This window comes from Bufo bufo, chromosome 2 (genome assembly GCF_905171765.1).
Source record: "Bufo bufo chromosome 2, aBufBuf1.1, whole genome shotgun sequence".
NCBI classification, from domain to species: Eukaryota; Metazoa; Chordata; class Amphibia; order Anura; family Bufonidae; genus Bufo; species Bufo bufo.
Window position 1 is genome coordinate 705799908 of NC_053390.1, and position 22449 is coordinate 705822356.

At 40.5% G+C, this 22449-nt stretch overlaps 1 protein-coding gene across 2 annotated transcripts in view; it reads right to left on the bottom strand.

Moving 5' to 3' along the window:
• The window catches only part of LOC120991763 (EF-hand calcium-binding domain-containing protein 6-like), a 132654-nt gene that overhangs the window by 48853 nt on the left and 61352 nt on the right, over positions 1 to 22449 (bottom strand). For both annotated transcript variants that reach the window (XM_040420538.1, XM_040420540.1), the window contains exon 13: positions 19583 to 19693. In XM_040420538.1, the coding sequence (XP_040276472.1) occupies positions 19583 to 19693 (111 nt within the window). The remainder of the gene's footprint in view (positions 1 to 19582; positions 19694 to 22449) is intronic.

Consider the following 22449-nt stretch of genomic DNA (forward strand, 5'->3'; position numbering starts at 1 on the left):
CCCAATTTACCTAAAGCAAGTGGTTTCACATTCGAAACGCAGCCGAATCTGTGCATTCTGGGCTTTGAAGTCCTGCGATGAAGTGAGTAGGCATATAGAGATAGCTGTCAATCATTGATAGGACCCCCTCCCCAATGGACCCCTACTTATTTGTTGGGTGATTGTATCGTTCATGTAACGTCAATAGTTCTTCACCGTAGAGAAGTAATAATTGCTGCATGTCAGTGATACCTGAGGAGCATACAAGAACCATTTCTTCAAGCTGTGAACGAACAGGTCTGTGTACTATGGCAATGGTGTCCATCATTACTAGAAAATAATAAAAGCAGGTCCGAATGTTTGTCTGATACACTTTGTCCAAATTAAAGCTATTGACACAAATAAAGGGTTTGTCCCATTCAACATGGATCAGCAACCTTCGGCACCCCAGCAGCTGTGAAACTACAACTCCCAGCATGAACACTAACTCGGCTGTTCTTGTAACTCCCATAGAAGTGAAAGGAGGATTCTGGTTGTAGTTTCAGAACAGCTAGCGTGTCCAATCCCTAAATTACAACAGTGTATGCCCTGTCCACAGCATAGTAAATAAGTGATTGTCAGGGGTCCGATCACTGGGACCACCGACGAAAACAAGGACAGGAGCCTGTGCACTCCCGCTTGAATTGAGCAGCAGACATGCATGTGCGCTACCACTCCATTTAGCTCTAAGCGCTTGTACTCGGCTCTCTCCAGCAATCCCATAGAGGTGAACAGAGTGGCAGACACCCATGCTTGTTTGCTGATTCATTCAAATGGAGGAACACAGGCCCCCATTCTCATGATCGTCAGGGGCCCCAGAGGACAAACCCCCACCAATCAAACACCTATCCCTAATACTGTGGATAGAGGATAAGTTATTTAATGTGACAACACTTTAACTGTGGATGTTTCCTCTTCCATCAAAAGGGGTTGGCCAGTTTCTGGCTACTTTTGACCAGTATGTTTTTTAGATGAATATATGGCACTTACTAATAGTCTTTGTGGAAATTCTGCACCATTTTCTATATTTCATTAGGTATGCCCCCTTGTTTGCCAAGTCTTTTGTGCTGTCCACATAGCGGTCTTGTCCATAAGATGGCCGCTGATGGAGGGTCGTGTGAACAGACAAATCACCTTCATGTGATGTCTCTTGTATTCCAGCACACTACACCTCCAATAAACTGCCAACAGTGCAAGTGCAGATGTCAGGTGCGGTGTATTTGAAAACAGGAGACATCACATAATTTGCCTGGTCACATCACCCTCCATCAGCAGCCATCTTATGGACAGAACCTCTGTGTGGACAGCAGAAAAAACTTGGCAAACAAGGGGGTGAAGGAAATATCGAAAATGGTGCAGAATTTCAACACAGGCTATAATAGTAAATGTCATATAATCATCTCACCAACACATAGGTCAACAGTAACCAAAAAATGGTCAACTTCTTTAAAAAGGTTTACTGTTTTGGAGTGACTATTCTTTTTTCTTAGAAGGGTCCTATGATGATATGTCGATCATAGTGTATCTAGGTTAATAGCCTTGCTCTGTCGTTTGTAATTTAGGGGAGTAAGCTATAACAATTCCTTAAACGGATTGTCTATGTTCAGTTAAAACTCTCCCAGCAACAGTAAACGTGCTAAAATAACAAAGAAAGTGATAGCATAGCTATAGGGCTATAGTGGAAACAGGGGAAGCGGCTACTATGGGGCCCAAACTCAGATGGGGCCCATCTGGGAGGAGGACTGAAAAAAGTTATTGTCAGGGCCCCTTGAGTATTATACAATTACATTATAATCAAAGACAGTATATACAGTGACATGATATACAGTATATACATGTAGGAAGCAGACATAGCAGCTGCCAGGTCTGGTTTGAGAGAGTTATCTAGACTAGCCACAGGAGTGAGGGTTGCACAGGAGGAGGGTGTTGCTGGTGGGGGACCCATTCAAAAATTTGCTGTGGGGCCCAGTCACTTCTAATTACGCCACTGAGTGACATCATCTTCCTGGCTGCTGTAGTGACGTCCTGTGCACACCACATCATAGAGCAGACAGTCACTAGCCTCTGCGGAGTACGGCACATGACTGCTGAGCAAACACCGGCAGGAAGGATCGGGGAACAGGAAGCGGTAGGGAGGAAAATGGTGATCATCACTTCTTTTTTTAGTTTGGCGCATTTACTGTTGGTAGGAGAGTTTTTATTGAACTTTGACAAACCCTTTAACTTCGGCTTAGAGGGTAATGAAAAAGTATTTTTTTCTCTCCAAACTAATTCTTTAACACCTTAGGGACGCATGACGTACCGGTACGGCATGTTTCCCGAGTCCTTAAGGACCCATGACGTACCGGTACGTCATGAGTTTAAAACGAGATTGCGGTGCTGCGCGGGTTAATCGGAACAGGATGCCCGCTGAACTCATTCAGCGGGCATCATGTCACAACGCCGGGGGGGTCATATGACCCCCCGTATCGGCGATCGCAGCAAACCGCTGATCAGTTCAGACCTGCGGTTTGCAGTGCTTTCTGCAGTTTCTGATCCCCGCGGTCCCTGAACGCGGGGATCAAACTTTAAAATGCCCAAAAGAAAGTTTTTTTTTCACCCCCCCTGCACCCCTGAATTACTTTATGCCGGCAGGTGGTGCGGGGGGGGGGGGTTGCAGGCGGTGCGGGAGGCGGGCGGTGCGGCAGGCGGGATCGCGATCCCCCGCCCGCCTCCTCTTGAATATTCATTGGTGTCCAGTGGTTATACCAGAGTGTCAGCACATTGCTGACAATCTGGTATAAACGGCTGACATCTGTGCTGTGATGTCAGCCGTTTAACCCTCTCCATACCGCGGTCTGTACGGACCGCTGTATGGAAAGCGTTAACAGTCAGGGAGCTCCCTCCCTCTCCCATTGGTGGGCTGCTGTGCCTTTGCAGCCCCCAGACAGGATGGGGTGACAGAGAGAGGGAGCTCCCCTCCTTACCCTTCCCCATCTGCTCAGTTGTGGCAGACGGGGAAGGTTCCCATGGCAACAGGACGCCTTCTCAGGCATCCTGCTGTCCATGGTGCTGAACAGATCTGTGCTAAAGGCATAGATCTGTTCAGACAAAGTGTAAGTAAAATACAGTACAATACACTATATAGTGTACTGTACTGTATTATACAGACATCAGACCCAATGGATCTTCAAGAACCAAGTGGGTCTGGGTCAATTTTTTATTTTTTTTTTAAAAGTGAAAAAAGTTAAGATAAAAAAACACATTTATCACTGAATAAAAATTTAAAAAATAAAATACACTACACATATTAGGTATTGCCGCGTCCATAACGACCTGATCTATAAAACGGTCATGTTACTTTCCCTGCACGGTGAACGCCATAAAATTGAAATTTTGCCCACCTTACTTCCCAAAAAAGGTAATAGCAAGCGATCAAAAAGTCATATGCACCCCAAAATAGTTACAATCAAACCGTCATCTCATCCGACAAAAAATAAGACCCTACCTAAGATAATCGCCCAAAATCTTAAAAAACTATGGCTCTCAGACTATGGAGACACTAAAACATGATTTTTTTTGTTTAAAAAATGAAATCATTGTGTAAAACTTACATAAATAAAAAAATTGTATACATATTAGGCATCGCCGCGTCCGTGACAACCGGCTCTATAAAAATATCACATGACCTAACCCCTCAAGTGAATGTTGTAAATAACAAAAAAAAAAGTGCCAAAAAAGCTATTTCTTGTTACCTTGCCTCACAAAAAGTGTAATATAGAGCAACCAAAAATCATATGTACCCTAAACTAGTACCAACAAAACTTCCACCCTATCCCGTAGTTTCTAAAATGGGGTCACTTTTTTGGAGTTTCTACTCTAGGGGTGCATCAGGGGGGCTTCAAATGGGACATGGTGTCCAAAAAAACTGTCTAGCAAAATCTGCCTTCCAAAAACCGTATGGCATTCCTTTCCTTCTGCGCCCTGCCGTGTGCCCGTACAGCAGTTTACGACCACATATGGGGTGTTTCTGTAAACTACAGAATCAGGGCCATAAATAATGAGTTTTGTTTGGCTGTTAACCCTTGCTTTGTAACTGGAAAAAAAATATTAAAATGGAAAATCTGCCAAAAAAGTGAAATTTTGAAATTGTATCTCTATTTTCCATTAAATCTTGTGCAACACCTAAAGGGTTAACAAAGTTTGTAAAATCTGTTTTGCATACCTTGAGGGGTGTAGTTTCTTAGATGGGGTCACTTTTATGGAGTTTCTACTCTAGGGGTGCATCAGGGAGGCTTCAAATGGGACATGGTGTCAAAAAAAACAGTCCAGCAAAATCTACCTTCCAAAAACCATACGGCGCACCTTTCCCTCTACGCCCTACTGTGTGCCCGTACAGTAGTTTACGGCCACATAGAGTGTTTCTGCAAACTACAGAATCGGGGCAATAAATATTGAGTTTTGTTTGGCTGTTAACCTTTGCTTTGTTACTAGAAAAAATGGATTAAAATGGAAAATTTGCCAAAAAATTGAAATTCTCAAATTTCATCTCTATTTGACAATAATTCTTGTGCAACACCTAAAGGGTTAACAAAGTTTCTAAAATCAGTTTTGAATACCTTAAGGGGTGTAGTTTCTAGAATGAGATCATTTTTGAGTGGTTTCTATTATGTAAGCCTCACAAAGTGACTTCAGACCTGAACTGGTCCCTAAAAAGTGGGTTTTTGAAAATTTCTGAAAAATTTCAAGATTTTCTTCTAAACTTCTAAGCCTTGTAACATCCCCAAAAAATAAAATGGCATTCACAAAATGATCCAAACATGAAGTAGACATATGGGGAATGTAAAGTAATAACTATTTTTGGAGGTATTACTATGTATTATAGAAGTAGAGAAATTGAAACTTGGAAATTTGCAATTTTTTACAAATTTTTGGGAAATTTGGTATTTTTTTTATAAATAAAAATGAATTTTTTTTACTTCATTTTACCAGTGTCATGAAGTACAATATGTGACGAAAAAACAATCTCAGAATGGCCTGGATAAGTCAAAGCGTTTTAAAGTTATCAGCACTTAAAGTAACACTGGTCAGATTTGCAAAAAATGGCCAAGTCCTTAAGGTGAATAGGGCTGAGTCCTTAAGGGGTTAAGGAATAATCCAAACCTGAAGAATGTATATGTAATTAAATCAAGTAAAATGAAATATGCCTGCAGTATACAAGCAAATGATAAGGTACTGTTCTCTAAAAGCAGATCATCAACAACAGTTGTGTCTTTCAAATAATAAAATTGTCTGCATCTTCAGGCTGTTTCAGTGGCAATAAGATATCTCCAGAAGTATCTATAGAGATGCAAACCCAGCCAATGGTCACTGCATTGACACAGTAGCAAAACAGTGCCTTTCTTTTCTTGCAAGGTGAATAAAATGAGATGCAAAGTTAACATTTAAAATGGCATTGTTCTTCGCCTAATCTGACCACCATCCGAGTGGTGATCTGGTTATTAGAAAAAAGGGAGAAGAATGGAAAACATTGGCAGGGATTGAAGCCGGGAGATGAATGTGGAAATGTAGAATGATTGTTTCATTATTTTTTTTTGTCTTTCAGCTGACGGTCATTTCTGTCCGTTTTTTTTATTTTTAGAACTGATCCAAGGGGACAGGGAAAGTCAGTGTGGGGAGCTAAGGAAGACCCCTTTCTACAGCTGCGGCTGAGGGGATTAAAGTGCTTCATCCACAAGGCAACATTACACAAGTAGCCTTTGAACAAAAGTCATGGATACTATTAATGATATGGTAATCCTTAATCGAGCTACCTCCCAGTAGTGATTATACTGACATGGGAAGAATATATAAGTCGGGGATGCATCCCACAAACAACACTGTTCTTTTGTCCTTTCCAAGCTTGAGTAGGACTAACTTCAGTAGCATCTATAACGTCACTTTTCTCATCTATGTATAGAAGAAACAAAAATCTAGACCTAAGACTGGATTTGCTTCCTGCAAGTTCCCACACACATTTTGTGTTGTTTAAGAAAAAGTACCCCTGTCAACCTTAGGGACTGATGGCCATCTGAGAGCAGGACCACACAAAGGTTCCTTAAGGAGGTCTGGCAGAAGATGATTTAATTGCTCAACAAAGCGTGTCTCAGTATCTAGTATGAACATTGAAGTTAAACATTTGGAATAAGGGAGCCATATACTTTATATTCCCCATAAATGTGGACACTTAAGCATGGTGTATTTTATTTCCCCCATTTTCTAGTTACACACGCAGCTGCTATTCAAACACTACCCGTCCATCAATCTGAAAAAGCCCTGAGTCAACATTTTACTTCTGTTCTCCATCACAAAAAGAGCAAATATACTACACAGAAAGGGGCGTTAGAACAAGTGTGCAGGCATATTGGCAGGATTTGCAGAATACACAATGATGACAAAATTGACAATGTTAACACATGTAATATAAATAAGGCTGTGTTCACATTGGAGATTGGGTCTTTCTCCATTTTTTGCTTATGGAAGGATCAAAACTGGTTAAGAAACCATGCAAATATGCATCAATTGTCACTAGAATTTATAGACCTGTGTACTGGGTCACCAGTTGTCAGAACCATTTTCATCAGTAGATTCTAAAAAGTCAATAAAAAGATAGATACATAAGAATTCCTTGTCCTGTGAACTGCACCGTAAAAAAATCCTAGATACAAATTTTGTTTGTGCTGGACAGGAAAATGTTGCACACAATGTTGTCCTGCCCTTTGCAAGCAGATTACAACAGATAATGACAAATGCTTCTTCAGACAGTTTTGTGCAACACCACGTCCCATTTCCAAACATTATTTGGTATAAAAAATTGGAGAGAAATGGAGGTTTGCAGAAATGTTACATCAGCAATATATATTCTAAGTATAATAAATATACTTTATATACTATAAGTATGAAAATATGCAATAACCTATAATGCCAGGACTTGATCAAATTAGCACAGACATGTGGGTGCCTTTACTTTGTATTAATAGGTTTTCAGATAACATTTTTTTCATGCATTAACCCCCTAGGATGCTTTTTGGGCAACATTTCAGGTCTACAGAAGCCTTGAGGTGCCACAATATAGGAAACAGACCACAAAATAACTCATTTTGATAACTACACCCAAGGAATTCATCTAGAATTTATTAACGTTGAGCGTGAAAATTAAAAATTGTGTATTTTCAAATAGTATATTGCTTTAGTCCTAAATATTTCATTCTCACAAGGAGAAAATGGAAAATAGCACTTCACATTTTGTTATACAATTTCTTCAGAGTACAGCAATACCACATATTGTGGTTGTAACCTGCTTTTGGGGCAAATTCTAGGACTCAGAAGCGAAAGGAGTGCCATTTAGCTTTTGATTCGGAAATTTTGCTGCTATGGGTTTGGGCGCCATATTGCATTTACAGAGCCCCTGCGGTACCAGTACATTGGAGACCCCCAAGAAATTACCCCAAAAGGAAGTGAGATAGGGGTGTAATAATGGTTTTGACCCCATAAGTGTTTTATAGATTTTATTATTATTTTATTAACATTTTACTATGTTTGGTGACACAGTATGGCTCAGAAGGGGAGGAGCCCCAGTTGGCTTTTGATGCAGAGTTCAATGGAATGTTTCGTGTTTCATGGCACATTTGCAGCACCCCTGAGGTACCAGTACAGTGGAAACCCCTAAGAAATTACCCCATTTGGGAAACTAAAAACCCCTCCGCCCAATGAACTCACTTAGAGATGTAGTGATAGTTTTGCCCCTACAGTTGTTTCACAGTCTTTCTTAATGTTTGTTAAAAATAAAAATAAAAATTTCAATTACTGTGTTGTTTTAGCCCATTTTCACAAGGGTTTATTGGAGAATAAAACCCCCAGATAATTGTTATGCAAGTTATCCCAAGTACGGCAACACCACATATGTGGTCATAAACTGCTGTTTGCGGACATGCAGGGCTCAGAAGGGAAGGAGCACCATATGGATTTTGGAACATGGATTTTACTAACATGACTTTTTAAGAGCCAGAACTTTATTAATTTTTTTGTTCACTGGCTTGTATGAAGGCTTATTTTTTTGGGGGAGACAAACTGTAGTTTTTATCTGCACATACAGCTTTCTTATTGCCTTTTTATTAAATTTTTTGGGAGGTCAAGTGGCAAAAATTGCAATTCTGCAGTATTTTTTTTACTTGGGTTCACTGTGCAGCATAAATAACATGATAACCTTATTCTGTGGGTCAATATGATTATAGTGATATCAAATTTACACAGTCAAGTAACATTATTATTATTATTATTATTATTATTATTATTATGACTGCAATACCCCAGATTGGGTACTGTTGCACCTGCAGATAGCATATGAGTGGAAATGGGAGTGGATTCTCCATTTCCCCCCTCTTGATAGCATTGGGCTGGTCCGACATCGTGTCAGGAGGGCAGAGCTAGCTATCAGATCATTCTCATTAAGGCCTAGGACCAGAATTCCATCTCCACTGTGAGGAACACTGCCCAGAGGAACAGGAAGGTCCAAGGGCTGCAGAAACCCATCAAGCTACGGAGTTCCAAACAGCAGAGTGACTAGCTACATTGAGCTTTAAAGACACGGATGCAAGGTGGGGGATAATGAATTAAGACACCCATCACCGCAATCCAAGTCTCTGCAAGGTAAGGAAAAACTATTTAAGACACCCATCACCCCAGGGCAGGATAGGTAAATCTGAAAGCCTGTATTACGTAGTAGACAACTGCAGAAACAGGTACAAGCTTAAAGGGGTTGTCCAAGTTATTTTTATTGATGACCTATCCTCAGGATAGGTCATCAATATCAGATCAGCGGGGGTCCGACACCCTGCATCCCCGCAGATCAGCTGTTTGCAGATTTACAATGCTGGAGATGTGGCACTCCAGCGAGTCGTGCACTCCTGATTAGCCTGTCTGCCCCATAGGCTGATTTTAATTATTTTCAGTATAAAGCTGTAGCCTGCTCTCACTACATTCATTGGAAGCTGTCTAGCACCAGGAAGGGTATAGAGAGGGCTCAGCATGCATGTTGGTACCTGCATCCCTTGTAATGGAGGCCATTTTGGCACAAAAAATGGAAAAAGGCAGAGTGGATCCAACATGCATGTGGGTCCAACACTCCCTGAATTTTATGGCGGTCATTATGGCGCATAACAGGTAGTATTTAGTGTTAGGACCCATCAAACAGAGATCGCCTTGACGTTCGGCAGACGGGCTTAGATGGTTTTGTACAAAATTCATTGTCCAAGCATCTCGCTTTTATAAATAAGCGTAGTATTAGCACCATAATTTTTGTAAGCATTGTTGTACTTTGTCTGATTTGCAGAGTGCTGCTGCATTGTCTCTTTTTTTCCTCTAGGTCTTTGCCATGGCAGCGTGCACCTGCGCACTGGGAGGTGCTGACTAACCCCCTTTTTTTGCAGCTGTTTGAAGAGAAGGCCCTTGCCGTGCCAGTGCTTCCTCCTCTTCATTGTTTACCTGCTTGCCGTCGCATCTGCAGTGGTGAGCAGGTGTAATTGCACCCAAGCCATCCCATATATTTCAATGGGACGGCTTGTTCCTATACACTCCTATGCACCTTTTCTTCAAACAGCTGCCGGTTGTCGAACCCCCCGATCTGATATTGATGACCTATCCTGAGGACAGGTCATCAATATGAACAGCCCGGACAACCCCTTTAATAGCCATAGTAAAGAAAAATTAGGGGATTATTTGTTAGAGATTTTGTGAGCTAGTTTACCTTGAGTTCCATCTACCCAGCCACCCTACCTTATCATCTGGTGACAGAGATTGCACCTTGTACTCATTATTGCTGGAAGTACCGCAAGTTATCATTTGCAACCAGTAAAGAAAGCTGCTTGTTGTTCTCTCAGGTCTGTCTTATTGCTTCAATTCACATTTTCATTGCACCAAACCCCAGGGAGCAATGGCCTGAGGGAGCACACCAAGACACAACATCTCATCAGGGCCACTACCACTCCCATTCTCTGGACAAGCTCCTAAGGGGCTTGCTTCATGACCACCAGCTAATATCCAGAGTAGCTGCCATATGCAGCATGGACAGCAGCTAGAGGGGCTGAGAGTGACAAATATTTGGAGCCATGCCGACTGCAGTGCATCACACAGCTGCTGGAGAGCGCATGGGGAGGATCCATAGAGCAAACATGATGATCGAAGTGGTCCCACAGATGCTCAACTAGGTTCAATTCTGTGGAATTGGGGGGTCAGGGTAGTACTTGGAAGTCTTGATCATGGTCTTCCAACCAATGTCAGACATTTGTAGCCTTGTGACATTTTGCATTGTCTTGTGGGAAGATCCCATTTGCCCCAGGGAAGAGAATCAGCATGTATGGGTGTACATGATCTGCAAGCATGGATTCATACCCAAACTGGCTGAGAGTGACTTCCACATGGATGATCTGGCACAGTGAATGCCACGAAAACATTCCCCAGACCATAGTGCTGCCACCACGAGCTTATGTTCTTATAGCAATGGTTGCAGGTTTTTTTTCCCCTCAGGGAATATGTGACTCATCATCATTTGTCCACTAACTATACGCTTTTATTACAGCAGCATGCAAACAGTTCACAAACTGCGCCCAAAATAAAAGCCAATAATCATCCCTTATTGCAACTCTGAAAAATCACCCCTTTTACCCATCACAGCAACGAGAGATATGTGTGCAGAAAGTCTATCACACAACTTATAAACCCACCAAGCCAGCTCACATGTGATTTTCTTCATGAACTACTCGCTGACATTGTCCAAAGTAGGAAGTGGTCTTAATAATTTGATTCAACTGTATATACAGTATTTTTATGTTATTACTTGTACGCAATAAAATCACTTAAAGGGGCTTCTGCTTTTTTATATTGATGACCTATCAATATCAGATCAGGGGAGGTCCAACACTAAAGACACTAAAACATGATTTTTATTGTATCAAAAATTAAATCATTGTGTAAAGCTTACATAAATAAATTAAAAGTTGACATATTAGGTATCGCCGCATCCGTAATAACCTGCTCTATAAAAATATCACATGACCTAACCCCTCAGGTGAATATCGTAAAAAAATAAAAGCAGTGTAAAAAAAGCTATTTTTTGTCACCTTACATCACAAAAAGTGTAATAGCAAGCGATCAAAAAGTCATATGTACTCTATAATAGTACCAATCAAACCGTCATCTCATCCCGAAAAAAGATTTGCTCCTACACAAGACAGTCGCCTAAAAAATAAATAAAACTACGGCTTTCAGAATGTGGAGACACTAAAAAATAAAAAATAAATTTAAATTCTTTGTTATGTAAAACTGAAACAAACAACCTAAAAAAGTTGTCATATTTGGTATTGTCGCGTCCGTGACAATCTGATCTATAAAAATACCCCATGATCTAACCTGTCAGATGATTGTTGCAAATAACAAAAAAAACTGTGCCAAAACAGCTATTTCTTGTTACCTTGCCTCACAAAAAGTGTAATATAGAGCAACCAAAAATCATATGTACCCTAAAATAGTACCAACAAAACTGCCACCTTATCCCATAGTTTCCAAAATGGGGTCACTTTTTTGGAGTTTCTACTCTAGGGATGCATCAGGTTGGCTTCAAATGGGACATGGTTTAAAAAAAACAGTCCAGAAAAATCTGCCTTTCAAAAACTGTATGGCATTCCTTTCCTTCTGCGCAATGCCGTGTGCCCGTACAGCAGTTTACGACCACATATGGGGTGTTTCTGTAAACTACAGAATCAGGGCCATAAATATTGAGTTTTGTTTGGCTGTTAACCCTTACTTTGTAACTGGAAAAAATGGATTCAAATGGAAAATCTGCCAAAAAGGTGAAATTTTTAAATTTTATCTCTATTTTCCATTAATTCTTGTGGAACACCTAAAGGATTAACAAAGTTTGTAAAATCAGTTTTGAATACCTTGAGGGGTTTAGTTTGTAAAATGGGGTCATTTTTGGGTGGTTTCTATTATGTAAGCCTCACAAAGTGACTTCAGACCTGAACTGGTCCTGAAAAAGTGGGTTTTAGAAATTTGCTAAAAAATGACAAGATTTGCTTCTAAACTTCTAAGCCAGGCATCCTCAAACTGCGGCCCTCCAGCTGTTGTAAAACTACAACTCCCACAATGCCCTGCTGTAGGCTGATAACTGTAGGCTGTTCGGGCATGCTGGGAGTTGTAGTTTTGCAACAGCTGGAGGGCCGCAGTTTGAGGATGCCTGTTCTAAGCCTTCTAACATCCCCAAAAAATAAAATGGCATTCAGAAAATGATCCAAACATTAAGTATACATATGGGGAATGTAAAGTAATAACTATTTTTGGAGTTATTACTATCTATTATAAAAGTTGAGAAATTGAAATATGGAAATTTGGAAATTTTTCCAAATTTTTGGTAAATTTAGAATTTCTTTTATAAATAAAAAAAAAAATTGACTCAATTTTACCACTGTCATGTAGACTCAAGTACAATACGTGACGAGAAAAGAATCAAGTACAATACGTGACGAGAAAAGAATCTCAGAATAACCTGGATAAGTAAAAGCGTAACACATGTCAGATTTGCAAAAAATGGCCGGGTCCTTAAGGTGAAATATGGCAGGGTCCTTAAGGGGTTAAAAATGATTTGTATTTTGTGTTGTAGTATCCTTATAGCCATAAGTTTTTCTCCCGAGGCAGCTGTATGAGAAGGTTTTTTTTGCAGGATGGGCTGTAGTTTTTATAGCTACCACTTGCAGTTGACTTTTTGATCATTCTTATTTTGTATGGGTTTCACCATGCGATATAAATAGGATTACTTTATTCAATTGATATGATTTTTATTACTTTTTTATGGTTTACTACTTTGGACTCTAGTTTCATTTTGGATTACATATTACTTTTGATAGGTTCTTATTGAATTTTTCTGGAGGTTAGATTAACAAAAAACAGCTATTCTGTCAGTGAGTTTTTATGGGGTTCATCAAGCAGTATAAATGGCATAATAATTTTATTGTTTGAGTTGCTATGTTTATGGCAATTGCCAAATTTATATAGATGTTTTTTTCTAGTTTTACACCATAAAAATCACTTAAACATATATTTTGTGTCGCCATAAGACATAACTTTTTTTTTATTGATGGAGCTTTATTTTTTTGTGGGAACAGCTGTAGTTTCCATTGGTGCCATTTTGGGATACATATGACATTTTGATAACTTTTTATTCCATTTCTTTGGAAACAAGCTGCCAAATAATAGTAATTCTGTGAATTATTTTATTTTATAAAGGGTTCGCTGTGAGAGGGTAAATAACATGATACCTTTATTATGTGATTTCATATAATTATGATACAAAATGTATATATATATTTTTTTTTTGCTATTTTTGTATAATGAAATCACTTTTTTATGAAAAGTTATTTTTTGCATTACTATATTCTAAGACCAATAACATTTTTATTTTTCTGTCTAGGCAGCTGTATGAGGGCTTTTTTGTGTGGGACTGGCTGTAGTCTTACTGGTACCATTTTGGAGTACATTTAACTTTTTGATTGATTTTAATATAATTTTGTGAGTTGAGATGACCAAAACTAACAATCCCAGCATTATTTTTTTTTTAACTTTTTTATGGCCTTTACTGTGTAGCATAAGTATCAGGCTCATTTTATAGATCAGTTATTATGAATGCTCCTTTCCCCTGCAAACCAAGAGATCAGAGGTTCCTTTACTCCTTCATGACATCCATCGTACATGTATGGAGGATGTCCCACTTTAAAGATGGCGCCCGAGTGCTGCGGATGCCATAGCCGCTGGGTTTCTACTGTTTCATACAGAAGACACCTGGGGCTAATGTGTGTGATCCAGAAGTCACTCTGGGCACATCCTGACTCCTGGCAAACTATGTGCAGAGTATGACATGGTTGCCCAGGCTTATTGAGGACCACTCAAAGTGAACAAGAGTTAAAGGGGTTGTCGGCGAAAAATATTCCGTTTTCAATACTATTGTAATTACATGTAATTAAAAATGTAGTATAGTCAGTGTTTTATTCAATAAAATGTATCTGTATAGTGCCACCTGCTGGTTGTTAATTTTCTCATTTCTCTGTCAACCTCACTGAGGTGGACATATATGTTGAGTTCCATCATTCAACTGCCTCCTGAGCTGTGATAGGGAGAGAGCTGCAGCTACAGCAGAAAAGACACATCCCCTGGGCTGCCAGCTTGATATAAATTTAGCATAAATTTAGCTTGATATAAACAATTGGAGCAATAAATAAGGAGATCTTTGGATCCATGTGAGGTACAGGGGTCAAATGACAGGCAGACATTCTCCTTCAAGATTTGCTGATAGAGAGCACAGTATGTCAGCACTGGTCCTGCAGAAGCGAGGCAAATCCATCATACTAACACCGCTATGTTGGACTTTTGGTATGATGTTCTTATGATCAAATGCAGTTGTAGCTTTATAGCAGATGTCACATGACCTATGTCTTCCAAAAACTTTATCAGTCTATAGAATAAAGCCCCCCTTTTTTTAAGCAAATGTGTGATGAGCCTTTGTGTCCTTTTAGGTCAACACTGGTTTGCGCCTCACAACTCTCCCATGGATGCCATTTTTGCCCAGTGTCTTTCTCATTATGGAAAGGTGTGTGTAGACCTTAACTGAGGCAAGTGAGACCTGCAATTCGTTCATCTGGATTCTTTTATGACCTCCTGGGGAGTCATCAGTGTGCTCTTGATAAAAGTTTGGTAGGCTTGCCAGTCCTGGAAATGTCTAGCTCTGTTCCTTGTTTTCCCCATTTGTGGATAATTACTCTCACTAAAGTTTACTACAGTCCCAGATTTCAATGACTTTGTTTTGCACCTGTATTTAAATCTCTTTAGAATATGGCATGCTGTGCTGCTTTTTGAGACCTTCTAGCCTGCTTCACATTGCCGGACAAGTTCTATTTAAACTCTATTGAAACCGTTGGTGGCAATTTTTATCATTGCATTTTACTCATTTTGGGCTAAAATAATTTTTTTCAGTTGGTCTTTATTAAAAAAAAATGTAACAGTCTTCCCTCTACAGATTTCACTTTCACTACATCTGCAGATTAGTGCATTCTGTTTTATGGCCTTTACTGTGTAGCATCAGGGAGCTGCTCTGATGGCTCAATGTGTAGCCCATATCCCTGAACTCCTGACAGGTCATAAACACCCATTATGTCTAAATTCCTATCAGTTTGAGTGTTTATGAGATGTCAGGAATTCAGAAATAAGGGCAATACATCTAGCCATCAGGGAAGTTTCCTTACAGTTTAACTATAAAACAGAAAGTAATAGTCTGTAGATGTGGGGAAAGTAAATGCTACATAGACAAAAAAAATCACAGAAAAAACTAAGATAAAAACATCCTGCACGGTATGATATACAAATGTGCAGATGTCCCTGGCCATATTATTGAAGAAAACCACAGAAATAAGATAATAATGCACTTAGTAAAGTAGATGCAAGCATTATATAGGGACAAAGTCCTCACTCTGATATGATAATATCTGAGACACTTAGTCAATATATTTTGATCAAAACACATCTAAGCCCGCGTACCAAGCACCAAGGTGGTCTCAGGTCAGGCGGGTCCTGCGCTAAACCTACCTAAGCCATTGGGCTTCTATGTTCAGGAGCGCAGACACCACACATATGGTGTGCTGCTCCTAGTCACCTCCATGTGCATCAAGCAACCAATGGGAGGAGGAGTCAGCACACCTATATGTACCACCTAATCAAGGCGCTCTATTGGATAGGAAGGGCAAAAGTGCAGAGGAATGCTACTCCCAAGATAAAATAGGTGCGCATTCACACTTGCAGGTGCCACTCCCTCAAGCAAATACTACATAGACAAAAAAAAATCACAGAAAAGACTAAGATAAAAACATCCTACACGGTATGATATACAAATGTGCGGATGTCCCTGGCCATATTATTGAAGAAAACCACAGAAATAAGATAATAATGCACTTACTAAAGTAGATGCAAGCATTATATATGGACAAAGTCCTCACTCTGATATGATAATATCTGAGACACTTAGTCAATATATTTTGATCAAAACACATCTAAGCCCGCCTACCAAGCGCCAAGGTGGTCTCAGGTCAGGCGGGTCCTACGATAAACCTACCTAAGCCATTGGGCTTCTATGTTCAGGAGCGCAGACGCCGCACATATGGTGTGCTGCTCCTAGTCACCTCCATGTGCATCAAGCAACCAATGGGAGGAGGAGTCGGCACACCTATATGTACCACCTAATCAAGGCGCGCTATTGGATAGGAAGGGCAAAAGTGCAGAGGAATGCTACTCCCAATGCTACTCTTTCAGTGATTTTTTTGTCTATGTAGTATTTGCTTTAGAGAGTGGCACCTTCAAGTGTGAATGCGCACCTATTTTATCTTGGGAGTAGCATTCCTCTGCACTTTTGCCCTTCCTATCCAATAGGAGCTAAACGGTGGCTTGAGTCAGAGGTCCCGAGTGCCGAAATGCTACTCAGACAACTACACCAAATCTTTCATTTAGAATGGCTAGACGCTCTAACCAGAAAATAAATCTTAGGAAAAAAACTATATCGGACATGGAGAAGGTTCATTCTGGATTTTATACCTGTATAATACACTGATAGAACCCTTTCAACTGACAGCATGGTATTTACAAGAAGATCTGAAGGGCCAGCTAGGTAGATTGAAAATAAGAGGATGATGGCTTTCTTTTAGATGAGGTCCGTGTCCAGTGAATCATGCCTATACTGAAGAAGAAGATCAGGGGGAGTATAGGGGTTATCCAGAGAGGTGAAGGGTAGGGGGGGCGGGAAAGGGGGGGGATAACTGAGTAAAACAATTGTTGTGTTACCAGATCGTTATAATTGCCTCTGTGATGAGATAAATTGAGTTTTGTAATGCATTTAAGATATGATCTACTTTGAATGTAATGTATCATCTGCTTTATTGTAACATGATAATAATAAAGAATTGTTAAAAAAAAGCAATTTTTCCTTCAATAAATGAAATCACCATTTAAAATCAGCATTTGTGTTTACTCTGGTTATCTTTGTCTAATGATAGAAGCAGTTTTGATGATCAGAAACATTCAAGTGTGAACAAATATGCAAAAATCGAAGAAATCAGGAAAGGGCAAATACGTTTACATATATGCCACAGTGGTACAGTTTTCATTCCATTGAATGCAACCTGGAATATATAGCATTGAGTCATGTGGGACTAGGCATGCTTGTATAATTATGGCTGAATATTTCATAGGTTTTTCCGAGACTTCCAAATATTGTGGGATAGCTTGGAATACTATAAAAGTAGGAAGAAACCCGAATCCCCTGCCACTCCAGCACTGCTGCTCCAGTGCTCTCAGTGATCTATGCCTTCAGCACTGTTGCAATGACAACCTTGACCTCCCCACATGACCGCTGGAGCCAGTTTCTGGCCTCAGCCTTTACCTACGGTAGTCAGGTATGTAATCTGTGCATTGATGACATCTCTGACTACATCACATAATGATGAGGTCAGTGATTGGTTGCAGCTGTCTTATGGAGTAGTCGGGCATGACATTGCGGCAGCTCTGGAAGCACAGACCGCCAGGAGCACTGGAGCTTCGGCTCTGGAACAGGGGATATTCAATAGGTGAGTAAGGTTTCTTTCTTTTTATTTCATAACATTGCCAGCCTTCCCCCAAATTCACCTTTTACCTATATATAAATTAAACAACTAGAATGTTCATTTGTGAAAAGGGGTTAATGATGTAATCAAGAGATGCACTTTTGTCTTATTAGCTGCAAAAAAATTTTTTAACTGGCTAAATGGATATATCCTTCACCACTTTTATATGCACACATGAGGATTAAATTAAAGGGGTTGTCTCATCTGAGACAATGAGGGAATATTGCTAGGATATACACCTAATGTCTGATAGGTGCCGGTCCCACCGCTGGAACCCGCACCTAAATCGAGAAAGGAGTAGGCAAAGTGGTGGCCACCATCAAGCGCTCTCCCTATAGACAATGTAGGTTGTAGGACCGCGCTGCATTAAAACTTCCAGATGTAGAGCCAGAAGCACTTTTAGGCATAGGAGAACATCGATACCACGCCAGTCACCTTTGCTCTAATTGAGCCCATGTGAAATTTAACAAGGGTCGCACAAATAGTGAAGCACCACAAACACCCTTATAAAGGGTTTAATATACTCACAAACAGCAACAAATAAAAGCTTTTCAAAAACAATAAGGAGTTCAAATGTTCCCGCCCTCAGCGTTTTATGAAAAGCTTTTATTCGTTGCTGTTTGTGTGGATAAACACTGTAAGAACGTACCTAGAATCATCGTGGATGGAAGGTATGTGTCACCGAGGTTCCTGGCCTTGGTGAAGTAAGAGGCGGTATTTTATGTGTCAGCAGCAGCTATTGTTAACTGACACCTTGAGATTTAGCATGGCTGTCATAGCTGATCCAGGACGGCTCTTACTGGGAGTAGTCAAAGTGCTGGGTGGGTGACTACTCCCCATGTTCCAGGCCAGGCATAAAAATCAGCCAGCACTGCCAGGTGTGGAGGTTTTACCTCCCTCTGACAGTGGAGCTCAGGAGTCTGTGTGCTGTGAACTGAGGGCTGTTCTGGGATTTTAGGTTTGAGTCGGGCTGGAGGACTCAGGCCCCTCTAAAGTCGAACAGGCCGCCTATGGAATTGATGAAGCTGAACTGCTAACAGGGTGTGAATTAACACCCAGGAGAAAAGGTGACTTTTATTGTTTATGGAATTTCCTTGTGTGTGAACAAACACCAAGCCACCTGCGTATTGTGATACACCTTATCTGCATTTTGTTATACACCAATGTGTGAATAAACACTGCTGTTTGATTTAAGAACTGTGTACTTTGCCTCTATACTGCATCCGCTAGTCCTAACTACCAGAGCGAATCCCCACAACACCAACAAGCAAAAGAAAGGACTGCGATCTCATCACCCCAACGTACTTTTAGCCCAAAGCTTTTTCCTGGGGGTCCCTTGGATCCTAGGGTCTGGTATATTTATTTATTTCTACATGTTTTAGACTTTAGGAATGCTAGGTTGTTTTTGAGAGCATCTGCCTGCAATAGATTATATGGATATACGGCCATATCATGGTTATATTAAGATTATATTAAGATTATACTATTATAACTATTCAGGCAAACCACTATATTGTAACTATACAATGTACTAGCTATGCAGCCAGCATTCTTTATGCCTAATTCTTGACAACCAATTTACTTTTGACTATTATGTGATCCTTGGGATATGCTTTTTGGTGACATGTGGTGTCTACTCACGACTGTGGATATTTTAATGTGATGATTTATTATTACCTTTTATTATGTTCTATTAAAAATTTACTATTTATGGATACTGTGTGGTCTTTTGCTTGTTGGTGTTTATTCTTCTAGAATGTCTGTAAATGAAGCATTGTCTAAAGCAATGCTTGTGGAGAGTGCATTCTAAGTGCAAACTGCCTGCAAAGAATGGACGAACAGAAGACATTAATTACCGAGAATCAAACATTGCCATGAAGTGAGGGTATCTGACATTCCCATCTTCGTCAAGGGGGATTCTGTCAAGTAGCTGCTCCAAATCTTCATCAGTAATCTCCACACCGAACCTGAAACAGAAGTTAGTGCCAGTCAATGACAGAGCTCTTTTGGCTTGCAGGCACCCTCAATAATCCAAGCATATGGTTGCCATTAACTCTGCGTCACCTCATTGCCCCTCGCCAGCCAGTGCGCACACGTGAATATCAAAGGTTAATCAGGTTTTTCAGCAGTGAAAGAATTTCAAACCAAAAACCCTGAGCTTGGCCAAATGAGATACCAGCATACAGAGCCATGTCGGATTGTCCTCTCTGTAAGACTGTATTCATTAGACTAAAACAGTGGTATCGCTTAAACAAGCTAGCACTTCAAAAAGGCTTTTCACTCGCCCTGGATGGCATGAAAGGAAATGTACAAAAACATTGCTTTTCATGAGAAAAAGAAGTGAATTTGGAAAGCATATTGCAAAAAAAAAACTAAAGAAACCTTGCAGACGTATATTCCAAAGGTGGTTGTATGTCTTCAATAGTAACTAAAGTGTTTTTTTCCCTGGAGCACCATTTAAGCATAATCCCTAAAACACAGGCATAAATAAGGATGATTTAAGAAAATAATGATGAACAAGGCTTCATTCATGATGTGGAGAGGCTGATAATGGACAGCTGACTTCTGATGGAAGAAGGTTGCAGAGGGGATGGGAATAGCGGTACGATCCTTTACTTGTCGCAAGGGTAAAGAACACTATGCCAAAAGTAACCATTCAACTCATGGTGCGGACTGTTCATCACTTTGACAGATTTATGTAAATAAAATAGACCTTTGGAAAAATACAGAAAGATTCCCTGTCATGGCTTTAGACATAAATGTCTTTCTCAGGACTAAGTAGGCCACTTACTTAAATGTCCTGTAAAGTTATGTATATCACAGCTGATTAGCATATAAAAGGCGATTCATCTTTCCAGCCCTATATCTTACATACTGAGTATATAGCCCTTCACAATAAAATATGGTAATAAACTTAATGCAATTATATTGGCGCACAAAGCTCTTTAAAGGTTAGATGCATTAACCTTAAGAAACACATCAAATGTAGACGAGTAATATTTTGCATCACAAACGCACATTTTTAGAACGTGAAGATATTAAGGATTCAGACAATGGGTAAGGCAGACATCTGCTCAGATGCCAAGCAATGATGTGTCAGTATTACAATGAATTTTACATACTCATCTTATGTTATATCAAGTGTATGAATAAAATAAACCAGAAATTAAAATATGTATTCATACACTAGAATATCAAAAGTTTAACGTTGTTACCTATAGGTAATTAAAGAAACCTACGTGAAGACGGGAAGACAGCAGCATATAAAACTGTATCTTCTGTTTTATATGGGGCTGTTCTCTATATTTTTCCTTGTAGACCTTCTCTTTGTTGGAGGAATATGATAATTCTCACTATCCTGAAAGCTACAATGATATCAACTTATCTAAAAAAGGTAGTACTTCCAATAACAACATTAAAGGGAATCTGTCAGCAGTTTTGACCACTAGGTAGGAAGTGGCCAAAGAGAAAAAGGCGTGAGTAGGTACAAGTGCAAAAAACTTCAACGGGGTATATGTTCTGCAAGACCGGGCGCAACTCCAGTGTTGGCATGTAGCAAGGCATAGGAGGTTGGTGCAGCCGATACAATCTGGAACCCCAGGGGCAGGGGCCGAGCTGTCAGGGGAGTGGATGAGATGCAGTTCTGACAGTACTGGGTCCCTACTGCATCCAGGTCTACTGGGTCCCTACTGCATCCAGGTCCCTGTCAGAACTGCAGCCATGGGAGATTGGTAAGAGGAGACAAAGGAGGGTAGAAGTCTCACACGAAGTCTCGGTGCCTGAGGAGGTCCTATGTACCCCAAAATGCATTGTCAATAAAAAGTATACCAATCATCCAATCTCTGGTCGTGTTTTGCGTCCACAAGCTATCAATCTAGAAGTGAGACAGAAACAGTCCAGGTGCTCCTTCCCATGCAGCACTAGGTAGGGGCAGGGAGAGCAGACAGACATACTTTTGTGGAGTTTTTATTATTAGGTGTAGTGTGGATATGAAATTTCATTCTGCCAAATTTAACTGCTTAAGTCCACTGGAAGGAGCTCTTCACCCTGAGGAGCTTTCTGCTGTCATGTAAGGTAGGGAACAGTGCAGCCCTAAGTGCCACCCACACCACTGTCCCTTCCTACTTGGATGATCCGCCTTAAACGGCGGCCCCCAACTGGTCAACAGTCCCAAACCTGGATAAGTTCACATGAGCTAAACTAGATGGGAAACAATCTCGGAGTCCAATAGGAGACAAGCAATACCGGGATGTCACTTCATGAGGCAAATCAGCGGCCAAAGGCAAAGTCAGGAGTGGGTTAGCAGTCAGAAATCCCTTGTGTGGCAAGTAAGACTAATCACAGGCAACTGTGGCCAGCTGTTGCCTGTTTAAATACCCCACCAACATGAAGCACATGGTGCCGGCACCGAACCTGATTAGCCTGGCATCCCTGATAGGTCGACCAACTCTATTGGGGTTGGTTGCCACATTATCTGGATGACACTGGCGATGCCACCATAGCAAGGCAGGAATAATTGCAGAGGGACAGGCAGGTAAGTACATGACACATACACTGAGCTGTTTCAGAGCCCCTCTTCTGTGCTCTGAATGGTGGCTGTAAGGGTGTCCTGATTAGATGCTACATCTGTCAGCCAGAGCATAGGGGTGGGGGGGGGGGGGGCTGTCTAGGCTGACCCAAACATGTATGTGTATGGAGGAGGTCGGAGGAGTATCTTTAGACC